At 39.1% G+C, this 25555-nt stretch overlaps 1 protein-coding gene across 2 annotated transcripts in view; it reads right to left on the reverse strand.

The window, feature by feature from the left end:
• The window catches only part of LOC105492983 (ariadne RBR E3 ubiquitin protein ligase 1), a 148480-nt gene that overhangs the window by 16396 nt on the left and 106529 nt on the right, over positions 1–25555 (reverse strand). For both annotated transcript variants that reach the window (XM_071101104.1, XM_071101105.1), the window contains 3 exons: positions 23465–23725; positions 22265–22377; positions 580–21097 (listed from right to left, as the gene is read on the reverse strand). In XM_071101104.1, coding sequence (XP_070957205.1) covers positions 21013–21097; positions 22265–22377; positions 23465–23725 — 459 coding nt within the window. In that variant the 3' untranslated portion in view covers positions 580–21012. The remainder of the gene's footprint in view (positions 1–579; positions 21098–22264; positions 22378–23464; positions 23726–25555) is intronic.

Below are 25555 nucleotides of genomic sequence, written 5' to 3' on the forward strand. Positions count from 1 at the left end.
AGTTGCCACTACCACTACCTCCACTCTCAAGTTACATTGTGAAAGACTTGGTATTTGTTCATTAATTTAGCAACTGCTAAACCTGGGATGCAGGTTTGTGCCAGATGGCCCCTGCCCTCCAGGAGGCTCAGGCAAAAAGCCAGTTCCAGGACAAGTATGCACATGGTTCTGAGAGGGGGAGCCCAGGCTTGGGCTTGCAAAGAACCCTCCCCAGAGATGGCAAGGTCAGAGGCAAGGCCAGAAGGGCAAGCCACAGTGAGCCCAGATGATGATGACAGGGAGGCAACCAGTTTGCCAAAAGCATTGGGTTGATTTTGCTTCGCTCTGAGAATGAGTTGGTATCTGCTAACTTTGACCATGGGTGACTGACTGCAGATCATGCCTTTCTCATTCATGCTAATTCATTCCTTCCCCTTTTTTTTTTTTTTTTTTTTTTTTGAGACAGGGTCTCATTCTGCCACCCAGGCTGGAGTGCAATGGCACAAACTGGGTTCATGGCAACCTCTGCCTCCCAGGTTCAAGCCATCCTCCCACCGCAGCCTCCCCAGTAGCTGGGACCACAGGTGTGTGCCACCACACCTGGCTAATTTTTTCATAAAATTACCCTTGTACAGACAGGGTTTCGCTGTGTTGCCCAGGCTGGTCTCGAACTCGTGAGCTCAAAGCAATCTGCCTGCCTCAGCCTCTGAAACTGCTGGAATTACAAGCATAAGCCACTGTGCCCGGCCTGGAAAAAAAAAAATCCACTTCTAATCTAGCAAATTTTGTGTTCTTGTTTACTATTTTAGCATTAATAACACCAAGTGGCTTACATTCTCCTTATGAGCTGTATGCTAGGAATAAAAGCTTGCCACGGTGGAATTATCTAAACTAGAAGAAATCAATACCAGGGATCCCAACAAAAATCACCACAAGGGGCCACATGTTCATTTTATTTGATATATTTCTGGAAAAAAATGTTTGCCATAGCAAAGTGGAGAGGAGAGCCAAGCAGCAAAATACATCCGTAGTGAGGTAGAGAAAACAGTATCCACTAGAAATCTTTTCAGGAAGGTGCCATTTGGGGTTGGAGAAACTCCTTGAAAGTTAATTTGGGGGAGAAGGAGAGTCCTTGAGGGACCAGGGTAAGGTCAGAACGTTTCCTGGCAGAAAGGGGAACATTTATCTTGATAATAAGGGCACAGTGCTGGACAGGGTGAAGAAGAAAAAGTCAGTCAAGAGTGGTACATTTCAGAACATGAAAGGCCTCACACTGCATAAAATGGACTACACCTTAAGACTTCCAATTTTCAGTAAGACTCTTAGGCCCATATAAAATTCAGGAGCCTGTGGATTTTTTGGTGTGGAAACCACTGAAGAGGAAGATTGTACATCTAAATTGCAAGGGCGATACTTCAGTATGAATTGGGAATTTAGAGTGTAGCAAATTAGTCAGACATTAGATAATAACTAAGCAAAGTTTATGAACAGTTCACCAAGAAATACAAATGGCTCTTTAACATATGAAAATATAACTGTGCAAGGAAAAAAAAACATGCAAATTAGTTTCCAAGAGATACTTTCCATTTCTTGCATTGGCAAAGAACAAAAATTTCACTGACGTAATTGTGAGGACAAATGCATTCACTAGTGGGAATTGGTAAAACTTCCATTGAGAGCACTTTGGCAGTAACTATCAAAATTAAAAATGCACATAATCTTTAACTTAATTATTTCAATTCTAGTAATTTATTCTATAGGCATAGACATGGGAAATGACTTTACATACAAAGATATTCAATGCAGCATTATTTGTAATAACCAATGCCTAAAACCAACCTAGAGAGAGGTTAAATAAAAGTCCATACTATATGGTGCATGAAAAAGAAAGAGGCAACTATTTACATATTAATATAGAATAATTGCCAAGATACATTATTAACAAAGTGCAGAAAATGCATATAGTATCTGTATTAATAAAAGGCAAAAATCAAGAGGAATATTATATACATAATTGCTTGTATACTTAGAAAATATTTCGGGAAGGATATTCAAAATGCTAAAAGTGCTTCTAAAGAGGAGAACTGGGTAGCAGGGGGACAGGGAAGAGAAGACTTTTTACTCTATACCTTTAATACACTTTGAATTTTGTACTATATGGATGTGTTACCTACTCCAATAATAGAGACTGAGAAAATGAAAAGGACAACATATCAAGAATTGTGATAAATGCTAAGAAGGAGAAATATAGAACGGTTAGAACAAACAAAGGGGAACCAATCTAGACTTGTTTGGACAGGGAAACTTTTCCTGGGTAAGAGATGTTTAAAATGAGACCTAAAGGGTAAGGCATTAGCTTAGGGAAAGGGGATGAAGAGGTGTGCAGGCCAGGAAAGAATTCTAAGGCAAAGGAAGAATTTGTGCAAAAGGCCCTGAGGATGGAAGAAACTCAGCCAGTTTGCAGCACAGAATGAAGACCAGTGTGAAAAGAGAAAAAGGTAAAAGGGTTGGTTGCAATAGGAGAAGAGGTAGAGTGCAGATCCACAAAGGCCATATGAGGAATTTTATTGTAATAAAATTATTGGGAAGGCACTAGAGAAGTTTGAGCAAGGAATGGCATGGTCAGAATGAACACTTTATAAACTCATGTTAGCTCATGAGTAGAGACTGAATTGGGAGGGGGACAAAAATTGATAATCTAACGTAAACTAAAGGATACTGCAAATGAGACGATGAAACCCTTCACTTGGACTAGTGTGATGGCAAAGGAGATGGAGAAAAAGTAAATGGATTCTCAAGTTTAGAGGTGGGAAAACCTCCAATACACAGAATTGGATATGGGGGAATGATGGAAAGGGAAATGGATGTTAAAGGAAGATTGCCACATTTCTAACTTTGAAAGCTGCTGGATGAGTGGTACAGCCAATTGCTGAAATGGGAAGACTCAAGGACAAAGATGTTTGTAGAAAGCTCATGAGGCTGTTTCCCAATATATAAAATTCCCCTGAAAGGGGTCCTGTGAGGAGCAAATGACATTCTTTATTCAGTAACTAGAAGCCATTGCTATAATGTTTCAAAATCTCTCCTTTGACCCCAGATCTTGTGAGGAAAATAGAGCACTTTCTGTACAAGGGCCTTTTTAATAAGAAAGGACATTGGTTTCTCAAATTGCAATCACTAAACTTAAGGTGCTTTAATTATATAAATAATTAGAAAAATCTCTTTTTAAAAAACATAATAGGTTGGATACTGTGGTTCACACCTGTAATCCCAACACTTTGGGAGGCTGAGGCAGGAGGAGTTGAGCCCAGGAGTTCAATACCAGGAGTTCAATACCAGCCTCGGCAACATAGTGAGACCCGTCTCTACAAAAAATTTTAAAATGAGCCAGGCATGGTGGCATGTGCTTGTAGTCCTAGCTACTTGGGAGACTGAGGACAGAGGATCTCCTGAGCCCAGGAGTTCAAGGTTACAGTGAGCTATGATTGCACTCCTGAACTCCAGCCTGTGTGACAGAGTGAGATCCACTGTAAAACAAACAAACAAACAAAAAGTATCTTCACAGGAAAATCCCAGAAATCACATAAAACATGTTTCTTGTGTCACAGATGGATCTTTATTTCCCTTAGCAAATCTCCTCAAATGTGACCCTGCTCATCAACATCGTTCAAATCATAGAGCTGTGCTGGGCATACAAAAAAAAAAAAAAAAAAAAAAATGGCATTTATCTATTTTTATGGTGGGGGCTGAGGACATAGAAGAGGAATCAGGCATCGGTAACTTTTCAGCATCCCCAATATATGCATAAATAAGGAGCTACAGTTGAGTTTTTACATTTTTAATGCTCTATCATTTGTACTGACAAGGTCCGTAGCCAGCTTTGTTCTGATGCCACCTGCTGGGCAAGTCTGTAGCACCTTATGCCTCTTTGGAAGTGTCCAGTCCTCCCGAACCCTATACCACAAACTCTTGAGAGTTCAGCCAACACTTTGGGAAATATCACTTCAAAATAATATGAAGCTTCAGTGGACTTCATGAAGCATTTTCAGTATGCCCATTCTTGATACTACAGATATACTCAATAGCAATCAATGGTGAATGTGGGCAAAGGCATAATACTGCATTGTTTGTGAGAAAAAATACTGGAAATACGGGAACGTCCATCACCAGTAACTGTTTAAATAAACTAAGATACATCTATACTAAGACATACTATGCAGCCTCTAAAAGTCCTCAGGTTGTTAAAATAGTTACATGAAAGGAGTGTAGAAAATATAGTATGCTTCCATTCAGGTTTTAAAGAATAACAAGGAGGACACCAGGTGCAGTAGCTCATGCCAGAACCGTGGGAAGCCAAGGTAGGAGGCCAGGAGTTTGAGACCAGTCTAGGCAACACAGTGAGACCCCCCTGTCTCTACAAAAAATAAAAAAATAAGGGAAAAGATATTGACACATTTTAGAAATACAATTTGGAAAAGAAAACACAACAAACTGCTAAGATATTTGTCTCTGTGGAGGGAGTAGAGGCACTAGGGGAGTTAAGATGGGAAGGTGTTGCTTTTCTTTATGATTCTACAAAAGTTATAGGTACTTTTAATTTTAAAAACTGTTAATGAGGCCACGCGTGATGGCTCACACCTGTAATCCCAGCACTTTGGGAGGCTGAGGTGGCTGGATCAACTGAGGTCAGGAGTTTGAGACCAGCCTGGCCAACATGGTGAAACGCTGTCTCTACTAAAAATACAAAAATTAGCTGGGTGTGGTGGTGGGTGCCTGTAATCCCAGCTACTCAGGAGGCTGAGGCACGAGAATCACTTGAAGCCAAGAGGCAGAGGTTACAATGAGCCTAGATTGTGCCATTGAAGTCCAGCCTGGGCAACAGGGCCAGACTCTGTCTCAAAAAAGGAAAAAAATACTAGCTAATGAAATGTGCAAATAAAACCATTGTTTAAACTCCCATTCCTAACCGGGTGTGGTGGCTCATGCCTTTAATCCCACCACTTTGGAAAACCAAGGCAGGAGGATCACAGGCAACATAGCGAGACCTCAACCCTACCAAGAAAAAAAAACAAAAAAATTAGCCAGGCATGGTGGCACATGCCTGTGGTCCCAGCTATTCAAGAGGCTGAGGCAGGAGGATCACTTGAGCCCAGAAGGTCAAGCCAGCAGTGAGCTATGATCGTGTCATGGCACTCCAGCCAGGGTGGAGTCAGACCTGTTTCAAAAAAAAAATTTTTTTTTTTTTGAGAGGGAGTCTTGCTCTGTCACCCAGATTGGAGTGCAGTGGCACAATCTCAGCTCACTGCAACCTCCGCCTCCCAGGTTCAAGCGATTCTCCTGACTCAGCCTCCCAAGTAGCTGGGATTACAGGCACCCACCACCACACCCAGATAATTTTAGTATTTTTAGTAGAGTTGGGGTTTCACTATGTTGGCCAGGCTGGTCTCAAATTCCTGATCTCAGGTGATCCACCTGCCTTGGCCTCCCAAAGTGCTGGGATTACAGGCGTGAGACACTGCGCCTGACCTAAAAAAATTTTTTTATTAAAAAAATTAACTTTCTGAAATCCACTACTGATATGAAGAAAGTCACAAGGGAATATACCTCCCACTCTAGCAAACAACAACAAAAGGCCAGATTAGCTAGAAAATAAAAAATATGTTTAACTCATCAGAAAGCTAAGGACACAAAGAAATCTAGGTTGGGTACAGTGGTTTATGCCTGTAACCCCAGGACTTTGGGGCACCGAGGCAGGCAGATCGCTTAAGCTCAGAGGTTGGCGATCAGCCTGGGCAACATGGCAAAACCCTGTCTTGACAAAAAATACAAAAATTAGCCGAGTGTGGTGGTACACGCCTGTAGTCCCAGCTGCTCAGGAGGCTGAGGTGGGAGGATCCATTGAGCCAGGCAGGCAGAGGTTGTAGTGAGCTGAGATCACTACAGGCTGTACTCCAAGCTGGGTAAGAGTGAGACCCTGTCTCAAAACAAAAACAAAAACCAAAGAAACCTAAATGATCCAAACTCCAGAAAGTGCCAACTCCTTCATAGGAGAGAACAGACCCCCTAGCTGTTGTTCTTCCTAGTTCAACTACGGTAGGAAGAGGAATACTATAGGGGGAGAAAAGAAACCTCTTGGAATTTAACAAAATTTTCACAACCCCTTGGAGGCTGGTTTGACATTAGAACCTAGAGGACCCAAATCCACAGAGGAAGGCTTCCCACCAATCTTACCCCTTAGATGATAACCAGGTACAGGAGTGTGTAGTACACTGAAGTTGCAGATAACAGAAGGAAAGCTGAGAGAGCTTGACTTCTCCCAAGGGCAAAATACCCTTTAAAGATGAAAGGGGAGGCAGGATTGATGTGAAATCCAACAGAAGTACTCTTGGAGGCTAAGTGGGGTCACAAATGCTAAGAAACCCATCCCTAGGCATTGTGGACATTCCTCTACAAAAGGGCAGGGCATGCATGAGAGCTAAGAAAAATATCCTCCTGTCCCCAGCTCATTGATAAAAAAAAATCCTGGCAGCAAGGTTGTAAAGCAGGGAAAGATCTCCCACGTTAATAAAAGCTGGTGGCTTAGCTATGAAGCAAAGTAAGATCTCTGGAATCTTGCCAACGCCCAAAACTCAGATCCTGGTGATATGAGAGTTCTGATTCTACCTTCATTCAAAATATTTGAAGCTAGAGGTAAACTGAATCAAACTAAACTAAAACTGCAATGAAGCCCCAATCGAGAATTCATATACATCACATTGAGCCACCATTCAAGTGGCCTGAAAAAAAATACAAAGGGCATGCCCTGTTTTGGAAGTAAATATTTGCTTCAATTTCTCTCTCTCTCTTTTTTTTTTTCCAACATAAAATGTTCATCATGAAATCAAATATACAAGTCATCAAAAGCAAGAAAATAAGATTCATGGTAAGGGAGAGGAAGGGCTCAACAGAAATAGAACTAGAAAAGACCCGGATGTTGAATTATCAGTTTGGATCTTTAAAATAACTGATACAAGGGAAAAAACCAACAAAATAACTGATTAAAATGTTAAAAAGTAGAGTGGAAAATGTGGAAAACATGCATGAAGAAATAGGAAACTTCAGCAGAAAATGGTAATTATACAAATATAATAAAATGCTAGAAATAAAAATATTAGAAAAAAATTAAAAATAATTCAGTGCAACTATGTATTCATGAATAAGTAAAACCAAAAAATTTTAAATGGAGAATTACAAGTTTAACAGGTTAACATTGGAAAGCATCAAAAAACCTAAAGATGGTTAAACGGAAAGTATCCAAACTGAAAACAAAAAGAAAACAGGGCAGGGGAAAAATCATCTGAGATCTGTAGGTTTATATCAAATCATCTAATATACATGTAACTAGAATCTCCAAAGAGGAGAAGCAAGAAAGTATGAGACAAGAGAAAAATGTAAACACATAATGGCCAAGAAAGAACCAATATTAATGAAAGACATCAACACAGATCCAAGAAGTTCAGTAAACTCTATACAAAGAAAAACATACCTAGACATACCTAGTCAATCTGCTGAAAAGTAAATATAATGCACAGATGCAGCCATTGAGAACAACCACACATTATGGAAAGGGAAATAAAAATTAAAATGATGAATGACTTCTCACCAGAAACAAATGAGGCCTGAGTACAATAAAATAACTTCTTTAAAGTACTGAAAGAAGAAATAAAAGGTCAACATAGAATCCTATATCCAACTAAAATACCCCTTAGAAATAAAAGGAAGGACATTCTCTAATAGACAAAAGCTGAGAGAACTCATCTCTAATAAAAACTGCAACAGGACCAGGCACAATGGCTCACACCTGTAATCCCAGCACTTTGGGAGGCCAAGGTGGGCAGATCACCTGAGGTCAGGAGTTCAAGACCAGCCTGGCCAATATGGTGAAACCCTGTTTCTACTAAATATATAAAAGTTAGCTGGGCTTGGTGACATGTGCCTATAATCCCACCTACTTGGGAGGCTGAGGCAAGAGAATCGCTTAAACTTGGGAGGCAGAGGTTGCAGATCGCACCACTGCACCCTAGCCTGGGCGACAGAGCAAGACTCAGTCTCAAAAAAACAAAAACAAAGACAAAAAACCAGAAAAAAACAAAAAACACTGCAATAGGCTGGGCACTGTGTCTCGTGCCTGTAATGCCAACACTTTGGGAGGGCAAGGCAGGAGGATCACTTGAGCCTAGGAGTTCCAGATCAATCTGGGCAACATATCAAGACTCCATGTCTACAAAAAGTAAAAAGAAAAATTAGCCAGGTGTGGTGGCGCACCTGTGGTCCCAGCTACTCAGGAGGCTGAGGCAGGATGATCGCTGGAGCCAGGAAAGTTGAGGCTGCAGTGAACCACATTCATGCCACCACACTCCAGCCTGGGTGACAGAGACCCTGTCTCAAAACAAAAACAAAAACAGTCCATGGGAGCCAAGTGTGCTGGCTCACACCTCTAATCTCAGCACTCTGAGAGGCCAAGGCAGGAGGAGTGCTTGAGGCCAGGAGTTTGAGGCCATCATGGGCAACACGGCAAGACCTACAAAAAATTTCTTAAATTGGCCTGGTGTGGTGACATGCACCTGTAGTCCTAGTTACTCAGGAGGCTGAGGCAGGAGGATTGCTTGAGTCCAGGAGCTCAAGGCTGCAGTGAGCTATGATCATGTCATTGCGCTCCAGCCTGGCAGCCTGAGCAACAGAGTAAGACTGTCTCTAAACCAACAACAAAACTGTCCACGGGCTGGATGGGGCCCATGGGCCACTGTTTGACAACTCCTATAACATACCATCTTAACAAAATAAAAAAGAGAAATACATAATAATCTTATTAGAAGCTAAAAACGCATCTCACAAAATTTAACAACCCTTCCTAATAAAAATTCTCAACAAATTAGAAATAGAAAAGAACAACTTCAGGCTGTTCTGTGAAAAACTTACAGTTAACATTATACTTAGTGATGAAATGTTAAAATCTTTATCCCTAAGATTGAGAGAACAAGGTGAGGTGTCTGTTCTCACCACACGTTAAACATTGCACTAGATATTGTAGCCAGTGCAGAGAGGCATTATTTGCAAACTACACTGTTGTGTATATATTTAATATAAAACTGTATGGAATCTATAAGAACCATTTCTAGAATAAATGAATTTAGCAAGGTGGCACGATTCAAGATCAGCATACAAAAATCAGCCAGGCGCACTGGCACATGCCTAAAGCCCCAGCTACTTGGGTGGCTGAGGCATGAGAATCCCTTGAGCTCCGGAGATTGAGACCAACCTGGGCAACATAGTGAGACCCATCTCTAAACAAACAAACAAAAAATCAATTGTATTTCTAGATACTAGCAACAAACAGCCTGAAAATGATAATTAGCCAGGCATGGTGACCAACAAGAGCAAAACTCCATCTCAAAAAAGAAAAAAAAATTAAAAATATTTTAAAAACCAAATGCTTAAGAAAAAGTCTAATGTAAGATATGCAAGTCTTATGCAAGGGAAGCTACAAAACATCGCTGAGCAAAAAATTTAATACCTAAATAAATGACAAGACCTAATATGTTCATGGATTAGCTGACTCAATACTATTAAAATGTTCATTCTAAATTGACCTATAGACTCAACAAAACCCCATATCAAGATTCTAGCAGTTATTTATATATTTGTTTATTTATTTATTTATTTTAGACAGAGTCTCGCTCTGTTGCCCAGGCTGGAGTGCAGTGGCCAGATCTCAGCTCACTGCAAGCTCCGCCTCCCGGGTTCACACCATTCTCCTGCCTCAGCCTCCCCAGTAGCTGGGACTACAGGCGCCCGGCACCTCGCCCTGCTAGTTTTTTGTATTTTTTAGTAGAGACGGGGTTTCACCGTGTTAGCCAGGATGGTCTCGATCTCCTGACCTCGTGATCCGCCTGTCTCGGCCTCCCAAAGTGCTGGGATTACAGGTTTGAGCCACCGCGCCCAGCCTGTGTATTTATTTTTTAAGACAGGGTCTTGCTGTCACCCAAGCTGGAATGCAGTGGCATGAACACAGCTCACCCAGCACAGCTAAGTTTGAAAAACAAGATGAGCTCATTCTAAAACTTTTATGACAATCCAAAGAATCAAGAATAACCAAAGCAATCTTGAAAAATAAAAAACGGAAGGACTTACTAATTTAAAGAGTTACTAGAAAGCTGCAATAATCCAAAGTGTGGTACTGATGTAAGGATATACAAATAGATTAATGGACCAGAACAGAAAATGTAGAAATACACACACACACATGTGATCAATTTTTAACCAAGGTACCAAGTCAATCTCATGGATAAAGGAAAGTCTTTTTAAGTAAATGTTGCTGGAACAACTGTATATCCATGTTGGAAAAAAATCAAACCTCATTCTGTTCACAAAAATTAATTTGAGATGGATCACAGACCTAAACATAAAATTCCAAACCATAAAACTTCTAGAAGAAAAAATGTTCTTTGTGACTTTGAGGTCATAAAACCATAAAATAAAAAAACTGATAAAGTGGATTTTATCAAAAAAATTTGTTCATCAAAAGATCCCAATAAGTGAATACAGTCTTTAAAAAAAAATCATAGCATATCTATCCATCAAAGGATTTATATCCAAAATACAAATAATACCTACAATAAAAAGACATCCAACTTTAAAATGAGAAAAGACATGAAAGACACTTCATCAAAGATATACAAATGAAAAATAAGCATATGAAAAAGTGCTCAACATCATTAATCATCTGGGAAATATAAATTAAAATCAGTTATTTAATATATGCTGAAATGGCTAATATTAAAAAACCTGACAATGTAAATGCTGACAGACATGTGAAGCAACTGTAACTCTCATACATGACTGATGGGAGTACAAAATGGTAAAACCACTTTGGAGAACAAGAGGGCAGTTTCTTATAAACATGCACTTACCATATGAACCAGTAATTTTCTACTCTTATTTATCCAAGAGAAATGAAAACATATATCCACAAAAAACACAAACAAAAGGCTGTGTAAGAATATCGATAGCATCCTTATTCATAATTGCCCCAAACTGGAAACAACCTAAAAGTCCTTCACTAGGAGAACGAATAAACAAATTGTGGTATATTTATAGAATGAAATACTACTCAGCAATAGAGAACAATGTCCTGATACATACAATATGGATGTCTTTCAAGCATTATCAGTGAAAGCAGCCAGATCAAAGGAGTACATTATTATATGATTCCACTTATATGTAATCCAAAAGCAGGTAAAACAAATCTTCAGTGATAAAAATCAGGAAATGATCACTGGAGTGGGGAGGCACTCAGGGGTGATTTAAAGGTATTTGAGAACTTTCTGGGTTAAGTGTAATGTTTTATGTCTTCTTTTGGTAATTATTACACAGATGTATACAATTGTCAAAACATCAAACTGAACACTTAAGATGTGTGCATTTTGTAATAATATTAATTTCTACATATCAGTTTAAAATAAAGGTGAGCAGTGGATTCCTATTCCAGGAGTGTTTGTCTCCGACTCTTTACTGGCCTACTATCAGTTTGCTTCAGTGAGATTTTGGGGCTCCAATCTATTCAGGACCAGGCCCTTGATTATGGAATTTATCTTAAAGGGCACACAATCCAGTGTCCCAGAGATAGCATTTAGAATCTGTAAAGCAATTTTGTGGAAACAACAGTCATTTATTTCCATCGGTTAGTGAGCAACCATTTGACCATTGTAAGGCACTGGCTTGTACATGGACTTCCTTAAAGTACAGCACTTAACCTACTTTATTGCAAGCTAGTCAAAATGGAGTAAAAATTAATTATTCAAAGACATGGAGAACATTATCACCTTTCATTAATCCCATTCTCTAGCATTTGCTGCCCTGACCTTTACAACACTCCAAATTAGTACTAGGACTTTTGGATACAAAATCATTTCCTATCCACAGCAGACATCTTTTCCAAAGCAGGTAGACACTCAGATCATTCTTCCTTACTAGAAAACTCTTTAGTGCTTTCCCTAGTTAGATAGAAATAAACCACAAGTCTGGGTATGTGGTAGGAATTTATTAACAAGCAAACATCTTTGTTCATACCAGGAAGACCAGCAATTAGATTATAAATGACTTGAGAGCAAGTGCAAGAACTTAACAATTTTAGAGCATTCCATGAGAATGTCTATTTGCCCAAGAAGGCCCACAAGAAGTGCTCTACAAATGCTGGTTATTATTTTATGCTGTACTTCCTCTGAGAAAATGATGTGACATACAGAGGTGGGAGTACACATAGCAAAGAAGCCTCCCTGTAAAAGGAAGCTGGGAAATTCAAGTAATGGTGTTTTGGGATAAGATCCCTAAGAAAACTTAGGACAAAATCCTGCTGTGTGTGTGTTTGCTCAGTCCTCAGGAATCCCACTTGACCAACTGACTCCAGAGAGCTAGAGCATCACTGCACATGCCCCAGATTCATAATTCTAAGAACAGCCATTTAATGTGCACTGAACTGGCTTATAGGGCACTACTCTGCTGTTATACAGAAACAAATCTTAGCTATCAGAGGGAGATCTGAAATCTATAGAAACGTTTTCAGTCTAAAAAAGCTTTCTGGGGCATAAACTGTCTACCATAAAGAGTTGGTTTTGTATTATTTTATTTTTTTTGAGACAGTCTCTCTGTCGCCCAGGCTGGAGTGCAGTGGCGTGATCTTAGCTCACTGTAACCTCCACCTCCCGGGTGCAAGCGATTCTCCTGCCTCAGCCTCCTGAGTAGCTGGGATTACAGGCGTGCGCCACCATGCCCGGCTAATTTTTGTATTTTTAGTAGAAATGGGGTTTCACTATATTGGCCAGGCTGGTCTCGAACTCCTGACCTTGTGATCCACCTGCCTCGGCCTCCCAAAGTGCTGGGATTACAAGGTGTGAGCCACCATGCCCGGCCTGGTTTTATATTTCCATAATCACCCTCCAAATTCTCATTCTGAAAGAAACTTGAATACTCCATGGCTAAAGGCAGGTAGGTGACTTGGAGTAAATACCAAACTTTAAACAGGCATAATCAGTGAAGAGGGTTTTACAAGTGCCAAATAAGACATAAATTGTTGCTGAGGAAATATTATGTACATAAAGTCAATGTCAGCTGGGCATGGTGGCTTGCACCTATAGTCCCAGGTACTCAGGAGGCTGTGGCAGGAAGATGGCTTGAGTCCTGGAGTTCACGGCAATAGTGCCCCCGAATTGTGCCTGTGAATAGCCATTATACTCCAGCCTGGGCAACACAGTGAGACCCCACCTCTAAAAAATACTAATTTTTTTAAAAGCCCATGTCATCAGGTCAAAGTAAGTAAGGTTGAACTTCTGGAAAGGGTTTGGAAACGCAGGGCTGGCTTGCTTAATTCATTAAAATGCTAGGGTGACTCTCAAATGTGAGGAGAAAAAAGGAATACTTTGAGTACTTCTGAACAGTGTATCTGAGATCACCAACAAAAGAGGCATTTGTTTTGAAGAGATGAGCCAAGACAAGAATTAAGTTTCCAGGGCAATGTTAGGTTGGAAGTCCCCTAATCAGTCTATATATAATTTTAGCAGGTGCTTTTGGTGACTGAGAAGCAGATACAGTGTGGTGAAAATAATACACTGGTCAAATAGCAGAGCTGGCTCGGATCTTAACTGGTTGAGTGGTCTTGGGCAATCCAATGAATGCATGCAGAATCAAGGTTGAGAGCTTTAGACAAACCAACAGACCTTTTGTTCACTGCTGTACCGCCAGTGCCTGGCACTGTGGGTGGCGACCAATAAAACCTAGGTTTGTAACTTCATTCTGCCACTTACTAACAGGATGACCTCAGGGAAACTACCCATCTTCTTTGAGTTTCTATTTTCTTATTTATAAAATGAGAATAGTAGCTACATCATAAGATTGAGATGGAAGAGCTAGAAGCAGTGGCACATGCCTATGATCCCAGCTACTTAGGAGGCTGAGGCAGAAGGGTTGGTTGAGCCCAGGAGTTCAAGTACAGCCTGGGCAACACAGCAAGACTGTCTCTTAAAAAAATAAAAAATAAAAATAAACAAGATGGAAACAAACCATTTGGTAAATACTAAGTAGCCACAATTATCTATCATATACCAATTCATTACATATATTTAAAAAATTAAAACTTAAGGGCATTTCAGTTTTGTCAATTTCCATTATGTGAACCCAGCTAACTATGATCTCCAAGTTTTCCTTCCTGATTAAGCTCTCAACATCCACGCTTGTATTGACGATCCTGCCCCATGGATCTGATTGGTTCTCTCTACATGTGTCTGGAACAGTTAACATGGTAATGCCCGGAGCTATGGGGTAACTGACAGGAAAAGCAGCAGTAAGAGCCGCAAGAGAATGATGTACAGATGGCAGACAATACCATTTTAGGGGTCCAAAATGGTTTTCTAGTTCCCAGTACAATCTCATCCTGCCTTTAGGAATCTCTGAGACAGCTCTGTATCCTTATCTTTTGCCCAAGTTAGCACTGGTGTGCTTATTATTGTAACTAGGTTTTGTTTTCACATGTTCTTTGATCCTCACAATACTCCTATGTAACAGACAACAGCATAACAGAATGAACATATGGAATCAGACAAGCATGGCCCTGTTAAACACTCAATGTGTAACTTTGGAGTAAGTTAGTAGTGTATGAGTGTTTTTCCTCATAAAAATAGGGTAACAATGCCCATTTTGCTTTAGGGCTGCTTGGAAGATACAAACAAAAGTAAGGCATCTGGCAAGAAGCATTCAACAAATTACAGTTCCTATTAGTATTCCCATTTTACAAAAGGGAAAACTATGGCTGAAAAGTGTCAATATTCTTACTACTATACCACACTTGAAATAAAAATACAAGATTATCAAAAGAATGAAAGAAGTAGGAAACTTGTGAACTCTAAGTGCTCATGGAATTGTGCAGACTTGATGCAAATAGCTTTAATGAGTTTTGCTTATAACCAGTCAACTTCCTTTGCTCAGACTCTATTATTTTCCCTAGATTTCTCCCCCTTGGCAAGAGAATGTACTGCCAATCAACATGGCTGCTTGTCAGTTCTACTTCTTGGTAAGACTTTTAGTTTTGTGATTTTTTCCAAGGTGGACCATTTACCAGAAAACCGACAAAACACCAAATCAGGCGCTGCACACCAGACCCTTGGGAGGCACCATTCCACAAAACCCACTCAACTAGGGCCTCCAGTGAGGCCCTATTCTGAGCCCATCAATTTGCCTTGAATCATTTTGTCCCTTATGATCTGCAGTTGCTCGCCTATATTCTCTTTTTGCAACTATAGAAGGCAATCCAGATCACGGATCTCAACCTAGTCTGCACGAATCACCGATTGGAATTAGGGGGTGAGAATGCGGAAAGGGCTTTACAAAAAATACTGATGCCTACTCAAAGCTATTAAATCATAATCTCCATAAGGTAAGACTCAGGCACTAATAATTGTTTAAAGCTTCTCAGTCATTCCAATTCGCAGACAAATTTAAGTATCACTGGTCTAGGTAATGCCAGATGGACAGTGGCATTGTTGCAAGCCAAGACTAATAGAAGCTGGAAAATAAACTGCCCATGGCCGGTTTTTCTTTGTCCCACATTTAAGATAATTCACATGAAGAAGATTTCACAGGCTCTTCTCAGAGCCCGTATAGTCCAGGGCAGTCTATTTCTAAAATATTTACTTGGCTTTTGTTGACATTTCAGTTTGAGACTCCTGGATTACTTGAGACCCCTGAATTACTATGGTAATAAGGTTGTTGTGGCATTGATAGGGCTGCTACATATCAATGTGTGACTGATTTACAAATTCTAACTGGCTCCTACCTTGAAAATAGTCCTAAATAAGCACATCTGTGGCCCTAAATAAATGATAGCCTGAAAACTGCTTTTCACACATATCTCATATTATTTTTTTCCACCCTAAACGCTACTGCCTAGAGAAAAGTCAACAATAGTTGCCCTAAAAATTGGACTTAACTCCACACAAAAGCAAAAACTAAAAACCCAAAAGTTGTCTGTTTACTCCACTGGTAGGCACTATTTGACTGATATCCAAATGAGTATTTCTGAGTTGGCTATTTGATCTTGGATAACTACAGAAGCAAAATCCTTAAAACAAACCAGATATAACCAACTTTATCCCCAAAGATATATGAAAAATCTGAGGGACCCACACATTTTCCTGTTTCTGAAGCAGCCAAAATTTTCTCATAAAACTCACTGCTTATCATCTTTTAAAAGCCTCAAAAGCTGAGATCCAATGGATATGGATATTCTGTGCATTTTGTTATCAGTTACAAAACAAATCCTGTAACAATTTCCCACAGACTATCCAAAATTCTTTACAATGGAAATTCATTTGAATAACTAAACCAACTGCAAATTACTTGAGCACTATTTAGCAAATCATACTAAACCATTCTCAACTACCGTGACAGTCTTCACATGAGGACTGCCTACCTTAATCTGCAAGATGAAAAGGGCTACTCTTCTATCCATGGATGGTTTCTAACAATTAGGCAAAACACAGGGCCACATTAGTTGCAAACTGCAACAACGAATGAAAGATCAGAGATAGTATAGAGCAACCTCTAACAGTAGCAATGATAGGCATTTATAATAGTCTTTAATGCGGTTTAAAAGTACAACAATATAGTTAAGAACTACCTTCCCTGGCACAGAATACTGTCATTCTGAGACCAGAATAACAAAATATGATATAAAGAGGTAGTATGATGTTAAGTTTCAGGTAGAAGGAAATGAAAACTTGGGTGAGTTATTTAACCTCAGTGAGCCTTATCTTCCTCCTTTATAAAAAAAGGCAATTTCTTTTCCACTTGTTTTAGACAGTAAGTTGAAGTGCTTTGAAGAGGAAAAGTGATAAACTCCCATAATTACAGATTCAAGTAAGAGTAAATTAAATTGTCCTAAAACCTGGACTTGGCCAGAGTATGAACGACAAACTATCTTCAACTTTGGGACCTGGTTTAAGAAAACTCTCCCTTCATCCCTATATAACAGTACCACCTTTAAGAGTGAGCTAAAATGAGGCCGGGCGCGGTGGCTCAAGCCTGTAATCCCAGCACTTTGGGAGGCCGAGACGGGCGGATCACGAGGTCAGGAGATCGAGACCATCCTGGCTGACACAGTGAAACCCCGTCTCTACTAAAAAATACAAAAAAACTAGCCGGGCGAGGTGGCGGGCGCCTGCAGTCCCAGCTACTCGGGAGGCTGAGGCAGGAGAATGGCGTGAACCCGGGAGGCGGAGCTTGCAGTGAGCCAAGATCACGCCACTGCACTCCAGCCTGGGCGGCAGAGCGAGACTCTGTCTCAAAAAAAAAAAAAAAAGAGTGAGCTAAAATGAAAGTAATGTGAAGGAGTTTTGAGGTTAGCTAAGAATGACTCAAAGTATTTTCTTTAAAAAAGTGGCAAAGAGCTATTGAGCATTTTTTTATCACTGTTACAACACGAACAACTTAAATTCAATATTTGAGATGCAGAAATTGGAAAGCGTTCAGAAAATGCTCTGAAAGCTTATTAACCAAGTTAAATGTTGGGGGAATGGGCTCATTCACAGTTCCCAAAGAAACTGAACCAAATTTAGACATTTTATATTAAGTGGGAACAGTGAATAAGGCACACATTACAGGTGGCTATTAGCCCCCTTTAGTCATTTTTTAACTATAAAAATAAACATAAGTAACTAATGGAATAACAAAATAAAAGTTTATTTTATTAGAATTAGGAATGTTCTTTCCCTCTGGGCAACCTGAACAGTCCAGTTACAATGAAATCTAAGAACAGTTATTTCCACAGCACAGGGTGCTCTATGCACAAAATTACAGGGTTAGGAGCATTTAATCAATTTACCAATCTGATTGTCTCACCAACCCACCCCATCCCATCCCCCAAGTGCTCTATTACCAGCGTTTGTAGCTAAAAGAATTTGTTACATTAACTCCTTTTCTCTCTTCTACTAAATTTCAGTTCCTAATCCTGGTTGAACCACTTTATTACACTGCAGATTCAACCATTTCAAATGAAGTCAGCCAGGCTTGGATCTGTTGTGTATGTGTGTATGTATACACATGTGTATCTAATATATTTATTTAAACACACATAAAACACATACAATCTGGGTTGTGGAAAATTACAGATAATTTAGTCTGATGATATTATATGCTACTCAATTTTACCACTGTGGTTTTTGTGTCCTGAGCTTTGGATCAAAATTTTATTTTAAATCACTGAAAGTCCATCTGCTGCTGATTGTTCAAATGAAGCATGCACTTTTCAAAAGAATGAAACTGACCTCAAGACATGGAGACCTTGGTGCTTACTGTGAATAAAGCCCTCAGACAAGACGACTTATGTAGGTGAAACAGGGAAGCTGTCATAATACGGCTTGCCTATCCCAGCTGGGTGCACTGAATCTACTAACAACATAAGCAATTCACTATGGGAATTCCATCAAATATGGTGGTATCTGTTGAAAGCTTGGAAGTAGAAAAGGGCCAGTTCATCTTGATCATACAAATTAGGGAATGCACCCACAACTGCAATACCCTCAGGTAGTATGCCAACACTGAAACTAGAAAGCATCTCTAAAAAGCACTGTTCCTCCACGGGTGAAGACTGGTATTATGAAGTGCACACACAATTTTGGGGTATTTGTTGCAACAGGAACACATGGATTTATGACACTCAAACCTAGATACTGCAAAGTTAACTGGTAAGACTTTTTTTTTTTTTAAAACACCACAAATACACAAAGCATTTTAAAGGAGCCACATACATCTATCTAGCAACTCTGACTGCTTTTCAAAGTTACCAGGGAAAGGAATTTAGGCTTTCTTTAAAAAACTTAGTTTTAATGTATGTCTTTTTAAGATTGATAATGTCATTTGAAGTAAAATAATGTCATATGAATAATGTCATATGGAAGAGGGGAGGGAGACGAGAATATGGAAGAAGCAGACACTGAATTCAGATTTGCACCTGAGGTGGCAAGGGAGGAAAGGAGAAAAGGTACAGGAAAAGTTGATCCTAAAGCGACAAGTGGTTTAAGGAAGCAGCATTTATACTCAGCAAACATTCACTGATTTTTGATGGGAAAAGAACAGTTGCCAGTACATCTCCTGTAACAACCTTTTCTAAAAGGAAAAGTAGGGTTGATTCAGCAAAGCCTAACTTAGGCAAAAGGCCAGAGGAAAGTGAACCTACTTCCCAATGGAGTAATAGGATGTACAATGTAAGAGCAGACAAAGCTTCCTCACAAATGGTAAACACTCCCTAGGCACAAGACATTTAAAGGAAGACGAAGAGGTCCTCAGCCTCAACTGGTATTTCATATTTAGACCTCTTAATCTAGTTGCCTAGTTCACTCTATACTCCTGTATAAAACTGACAGATTTACGGATGCTGACCTGTTGAAAAATACCACATCCAGAATGGCCTAAACATGTATATAGTTAATAAAACCACCACCATCCTTTACTTTTAACATAGCTCTTAGTAGAAATTTCATAAAAATGGACATCACAGCTAAAATGCATTATTAATTCTCCTATGTGCTGACAATAAAAAAAGCAGCAAACTCAGTGATTTCTATTTAAATGCACTAGATGGGAATATCATGTTCTAGGGGTGTTTGCCTTCGAACCGAACCCACAGCAACACACACAAGCAATTTCAGTATCCGCCATTTTAAATTCACAATCTGAGACTAAATGAATGGCTATTTATATTTAAAGCAAAAAATTTTGTTTGACACCCTAATGTAGAGAAGGGGTGACAGACGAGCCATAACTAAAATCTGAAAAGGCTCAAAGCAGCAATCAAGGGAAAACTGAAAAGTAAAAGAAATTTTTAAATGCTTCCATTGGATGTGACAGGGAACTTAAGCCTACAGCTGTGTGCGTAACATGGGCACACAAAGGCTTGGGTAGAGGCATGATGCCATGGAGGGGGATTAGGTTGGGAACAGGTTAATTCATGAACTATAGCAACAAAACTCGCTGCTGTAGCCCTTAATCAGGTCATGGCATTTATTCAGAGCTTGACCTCCCTTGTCCCTGATCAAGAGCAGGAATTCAAGGCATGAGGCCCATGGTCAGTAACAGACACACCAACACCAGAAAGGGCAAAGTAACCTCAGGAAAGTGAAAGAGCTCTAGATAGGTCTTCCAGAGGTGCTCAACCAACACACCTTCATCCCAACCCCAACCCGGGAAAGATAAGCAAACTGAAAGAAAATGCACAGCAAATAGACATAATCTTGAAGATTTTTAAAGAATAAATATTTTTTTTTGTAATTAAACATTATGCAAACACGTGCCACGCTTGCTTTGTCCATGCATATGCGCTATATACAATTTTGAAAAATACTGTGTTGTCCTCTTGTTTTAAAAGTCATATACAAAGTTTTTATGTTTTTTGTTTGTTGAATCCTCTTGCTGCCTACCCCTTCCCCATCCCACGATTTTCTTTACAAGGAACTAAGCATCATTCACTCATGACCTTGGGGTATGAGAGAAAGAGAGTCAGTCTGTGTGTGGGTGTATCTGTATGTGTAGGGGAGGAAGGGGAAGAGGTCCTTTACCAAAGTACAACAAAATGGCTGGTTTGAACATGAAAAGCAGTGTCAAGGAGCTGTTTGAAATTTTAACTGTACTACACTCAGGAAAAGGAAAAAGAAAAAGAAAAAAGGAGTCAGCTTTGAGAATGAAGCTACGTTACAAGTTAAAGTTGGAGGGCTTTTAGTGTGTCTGTCACACTTTTGTTGGCGGCCTAGAATACTGTTGTACAATGGTTTATCTACCTTTTTTATTACAATATAATTTACTTAAACTTTCCGTTAACAAAACAATTCTGGTACTACAGACCAGTGGTGTCAGAATAGGCTTAGTGCCTCCTTGTTTGTGTTTGTTTTGTTTTAATTGCATGAGCACTCTAGATGGTAAAGTTTTCAGAGTTCATTTTATGCAGGGCCATTCTCAGTCCTCAATGTACTCCCACAGATCTTTTTCATAGCCTTCATGCACATGCTGTAACAAAACCCTTCGTCGACTCTCACAGTATCTGTAATCAAAGAGAAAAAAAAAACTTGTTGTCAGCCTCTAATAATAAAAAAAGAGGCATTTACTTATTTTTAAGGCATCCCTATAGTTTATCCAGACTCGGAACCAAGCACCTATTTTAAATTTTAATAGGCACATGTTCAGGTCTAGATGTACAGACACATCAAACTGCTTCTAATATTAAAATAGTATTTTCTGAAAGTCATTATTCCATGGGAATTAATTTTAAAGCAATAAAGTGTTACAAGTTCTGATGGACCTTAGAAATAATTCAGTCCCACAGTTCTGCAGATAAACAGGTTCAGAAATAATTTCATGGGTTCTTTATTCACGTCCTTAAAAATCTTTGTTAACTGTAAAAGTACTATGAACACATTATAGTAGTTAAAATTGGCTAAGGGAAGGGAAGATATTGGTTAGGACTAAATCTCCAAGTCTTCCAAACTCCCCAAGTTTCCTACTACTTTCAAAAGACACTAGCATTTGTCACTTTGGGAGAAATAGCTTCATGTTGAGAAATCAAACATTTTGCATCTCTATCTTAAGAGATGGCACATCTTGAAAAGTCAACTCCTAGGACAAGTATCTCCTTAGATACACACACACACACACACACACACACACACACACACACCCCAATAAAAACTCCTAGGACAAGTATCTCCTTACATACATACACACACACACACACAATCTCCTTAGATACACACACACACACACACACACAATCTTAGATACACACACACACACACACACACACCCCCAATAAAAACTCTAAAAAGTAAGTTTCCATAGCTCGTTTGTGAATAGCCATGACCCATACATAGGATTCCAGGATAAGACCAACATCCAATTCTCACTCTCATCCTAAAAGCCACTTGGCCTTTCTGGGTTCTTTCTTCCTTGCAAGGTAGCAACTAAATAATTGAACAGAAGTAGAATTAGCCAGTAGAATAAATGGTTGAATTCCTCCTCTATGTATGGTTCACCAGTACTACTACCTGCAATTTAGTGACAAACGGACAGAAGCAATCTGTGAGAAACATGGCAGCAGCTCAGCTGGTGGATATGCTAAACCTAGTTTCACTATCACTGAACTTGACCACTAAGGCATACTAGATCATCACTGGCAGAAAGTTTTATTCAACAGCTTAAAAAAAAAAATTACCTGTACTTGTCTTGTACTTTCTGCTTTATATCCTGCAGAGAATCTTGGGAAATATCTCGTTCAAGGTAGCCCGAGAGCACCTCTGTGGCATTCTCTAGATCTGCTTGGTTATTCTGTAAGAAGAATAAACGTAAATTTTGGCTTCAAAATAAAGCTAAAAGATAAACCATTTTCACTGTTTTGTTGACTACAGACTGCTCTCAACACTGATTCCATGACTTTCATAGGTGGTTTAACCGCACCTGTAAAGCTCAATGGCTTTCATCTCTAATAACTTGTTTGTTCTTTTCCAGAACAATTTTTTAAATGTTAAAAGAATTAAAGATTTCACCCATTACTTTTGGAAGAATACTGAAGACCATTTGAAATGATTTAAAATGTCTCTTGGAATTTTCTCGTTCTGAGAGCTGCTCTTTGCTAAAAAACTCAAAGGGAAACGAGAAAAACTAGAAACCTATTATTGCTTACATCTGGCTATACTTCTTAAAAGAGAACACTGTACAGAAGATTCAAATTGTATCATCCTTTACTATGACGGCTAGTTCTGTACTGGTTAACCAAATGAAGTCCCATCTGCTAGTCAGGCTTATTGTCTAGTCATAAATAGATATCCATGTTTTATGCATCAATTTTAAATGAGCATCTTTACTTGAGAAAACCTTACTGCTAAAAGCTGGCTTTTTAGTCATTACTTCTCCACTAAAGACAACCATAACCACACCACATTAATTTCTAATATTGCAGGGTTAGTTTAGGCTGAATAAAGGTTTTTATTGAGAACTTATCATGATGTTCCAGGTGCTATATAGCAATTAACACAAATTGTCTCACTTAAACACAAATTGTCTCACTTAAACCTCATAACAACCTAGAAAGGTATTATCCTCACTTTAAAATGGAGAAATAAGAGGTTAAGTAATTTGCTCCAAATTAACAGAGCTAAAATACAATAAAGTAAATATTAAAATCTAGGGCTGACTCCAGAATCTGCATACCTAATCACTAGCTGGCTAAACAACATCGATCTGAATATAATTTAGGACAGAAATAGAAATTTCTTGTATCTTTGTAATAAATACATTCGTCTATCTACATTTTCTGAATAAACAAGAACCCTGAAAACACTGTATCTTATATATGAAAGATCAGGTAGTCCTATGATACAAGGTGGGCTTTTTCCTCACCCAGAACTACTCCTACCTCAAAGATAATGGACTGGTTATTCTTTTTGAGGTAGAAAGCGAAGACATAAGTGTACATGAGTGTGGCACGACACTGGCAGAGGACATCAACTGCTTTCTTCAGGAACTGCACCTCAATCCAGGACATGTTGTGCTGTTGCATCTCCTCCATTTTCTGTTTCACCTGAGCATATAGTTTGTGCTCAAAGCGCAGACTCTGCATGTGGTTCATATAGCGATTACAGTAGAACAGGTACCTCTGCAGGGCTGCCCTAGATCGCTGTCCCATTAAGAAAAATTGGGTGATATAATTATAACACGTAAACTGTACACAAAAGCTGATTATCAAATTAAAACCACAATGAGGTATCACTTCACACCTGTTAGAATGGTTTTTATCAAAAAGATGAAAGGTATGTCTTGGCAAAGATAAAGAAAGAAGCAAACTCTTGATACATTCTTGATGGGAATGTAACTTAGTATAGCCATTATGGAAAATGGTATGGGGAGTTTCCTCAAAAAACTGAAAACAAAACTACCACAGAATCCAGCAATACCACTAATGTGTATATATGAAAAGGAACTGAAATCAATATGTCAAAGGGATCTCTGTACTTCTCACATTCACTGCAGCATTATTCACAATAGCCAACACATGGAATCCACCTAAGTGTCCATCAATGGATGAAGAGAGAAAGAAAACATCATATATGTACACACACACAGGAGTACTCAGCCTCAAAAAAGGAATTCTGTTATTTGTGACAACATGGATGAATCCGGAGGACATTACACTAAGTGAAATAAGCCAGGCACGGAAAAGAAATACTACATGATCTCGCTTATATGTAGAAACTAAAAAAGTTGAACTCATAGACATAATAATGATGCTTACCAGAGGTTTAGGGGGATAAACGGGTAAGAAGGGAGGGAATGGGGAGTTGGTGACCAAACAGTTTCAGATAGACTGGATGAATAAGTTTTGAGATTTATTGCATAGCAGGGTGAATATAGTCAATAATAATATATTATTTCAAAATAAGTATTTCAAATGTCTCACCATAAAAATGCTAAGGCCAGGCAATACAATAATTAGTCTGATTTATCATTCCATTGTTTACATATTGCAAAACATTCCACTGTACTCCATAGATATGTATAATTATGATTTGTCCATTAGAAATATTAATAATTTAAAAAGCTGATTTACTGATGAAACAGTACTGTGATCTAGGCTAAAATCAGAAATAGACATCTATTGCTACTTTAGTTATTTCATACTCTTGAAAAATGTCCTATTAATTGTACTTTCTAATTCCAGTAGCCACAAGCCACACGTGACTACTTAAAATTCAATTTAAGAAACTAAAAATTCAGTTCCTCATTGCTCAATAATCACATGTGGTTAGTAACTACCAAATTAGACACTGGTGATAAAGAATATTTACATCATTACAAAAATGTTCTATTGGATGGCACTGTTCTACAGTATGCAACAAGATGTAAAACAAGCAAAAAGCAGAGATATTTTTAAGTAGAAAACCACAGAGGCAACTAGATACCATGTAACTCCTGATACAATAAAAAGTATAATCAATTAAGTATTCTGGGTTCCCCCCAACCACGGAATCTGAATTTGATCAAGTTTCTTGAATTAATCATCAGTTGCAGAAAATGCAGGGATAGAAGAACCTATTAAATGACACCATGCAGTTGCAACCAGCAAAATCCATAATGGAGGAAACTCTACAGGACAACATGATCTAGTTTCTTCAACAAAGAAAAAAAAGCAAGGAGGGGGGAAGAGAAGGAACAACAGGTAGAGGAGACTCAAGAGATATCAATTAAATCCAATCTGTGGACCTATGTGGATCCCAATTTGAACTACGATAAAAGAAAATTTAAGAAAGGCCAGGTGCAGTGGCTCAAGGTTGTCATCCTAGCACTTTGGGAGGCTGAGGCGGGTGGACTGCCTAAACTCAGGAGTTTAAGCCAGCCTGGGCAACAACACGGTGAAACCCTGTATCTACTAAAATACAAAAAATTAGCCAGGCGTGGTGGCATGTGCCTGTAATCCCAGCTACTTGGGAGGCTGAGGCGAGAAAATTGC

This window comes from Macaca nemestrina, chromosome 7 (genome assembly GCF_043159975.1).
Source record: "Macaca nemestrina isolate mMacNem1 chromosome 7, mMacNem.hap1, whole genome shotgun sequence".
Classification (NCBI taxonomy): Eukaryota; Metazoa; Chordata; class Mammalia; order Primates; family Cercopithecidae; genus Macaca; species Macaca nemestrina.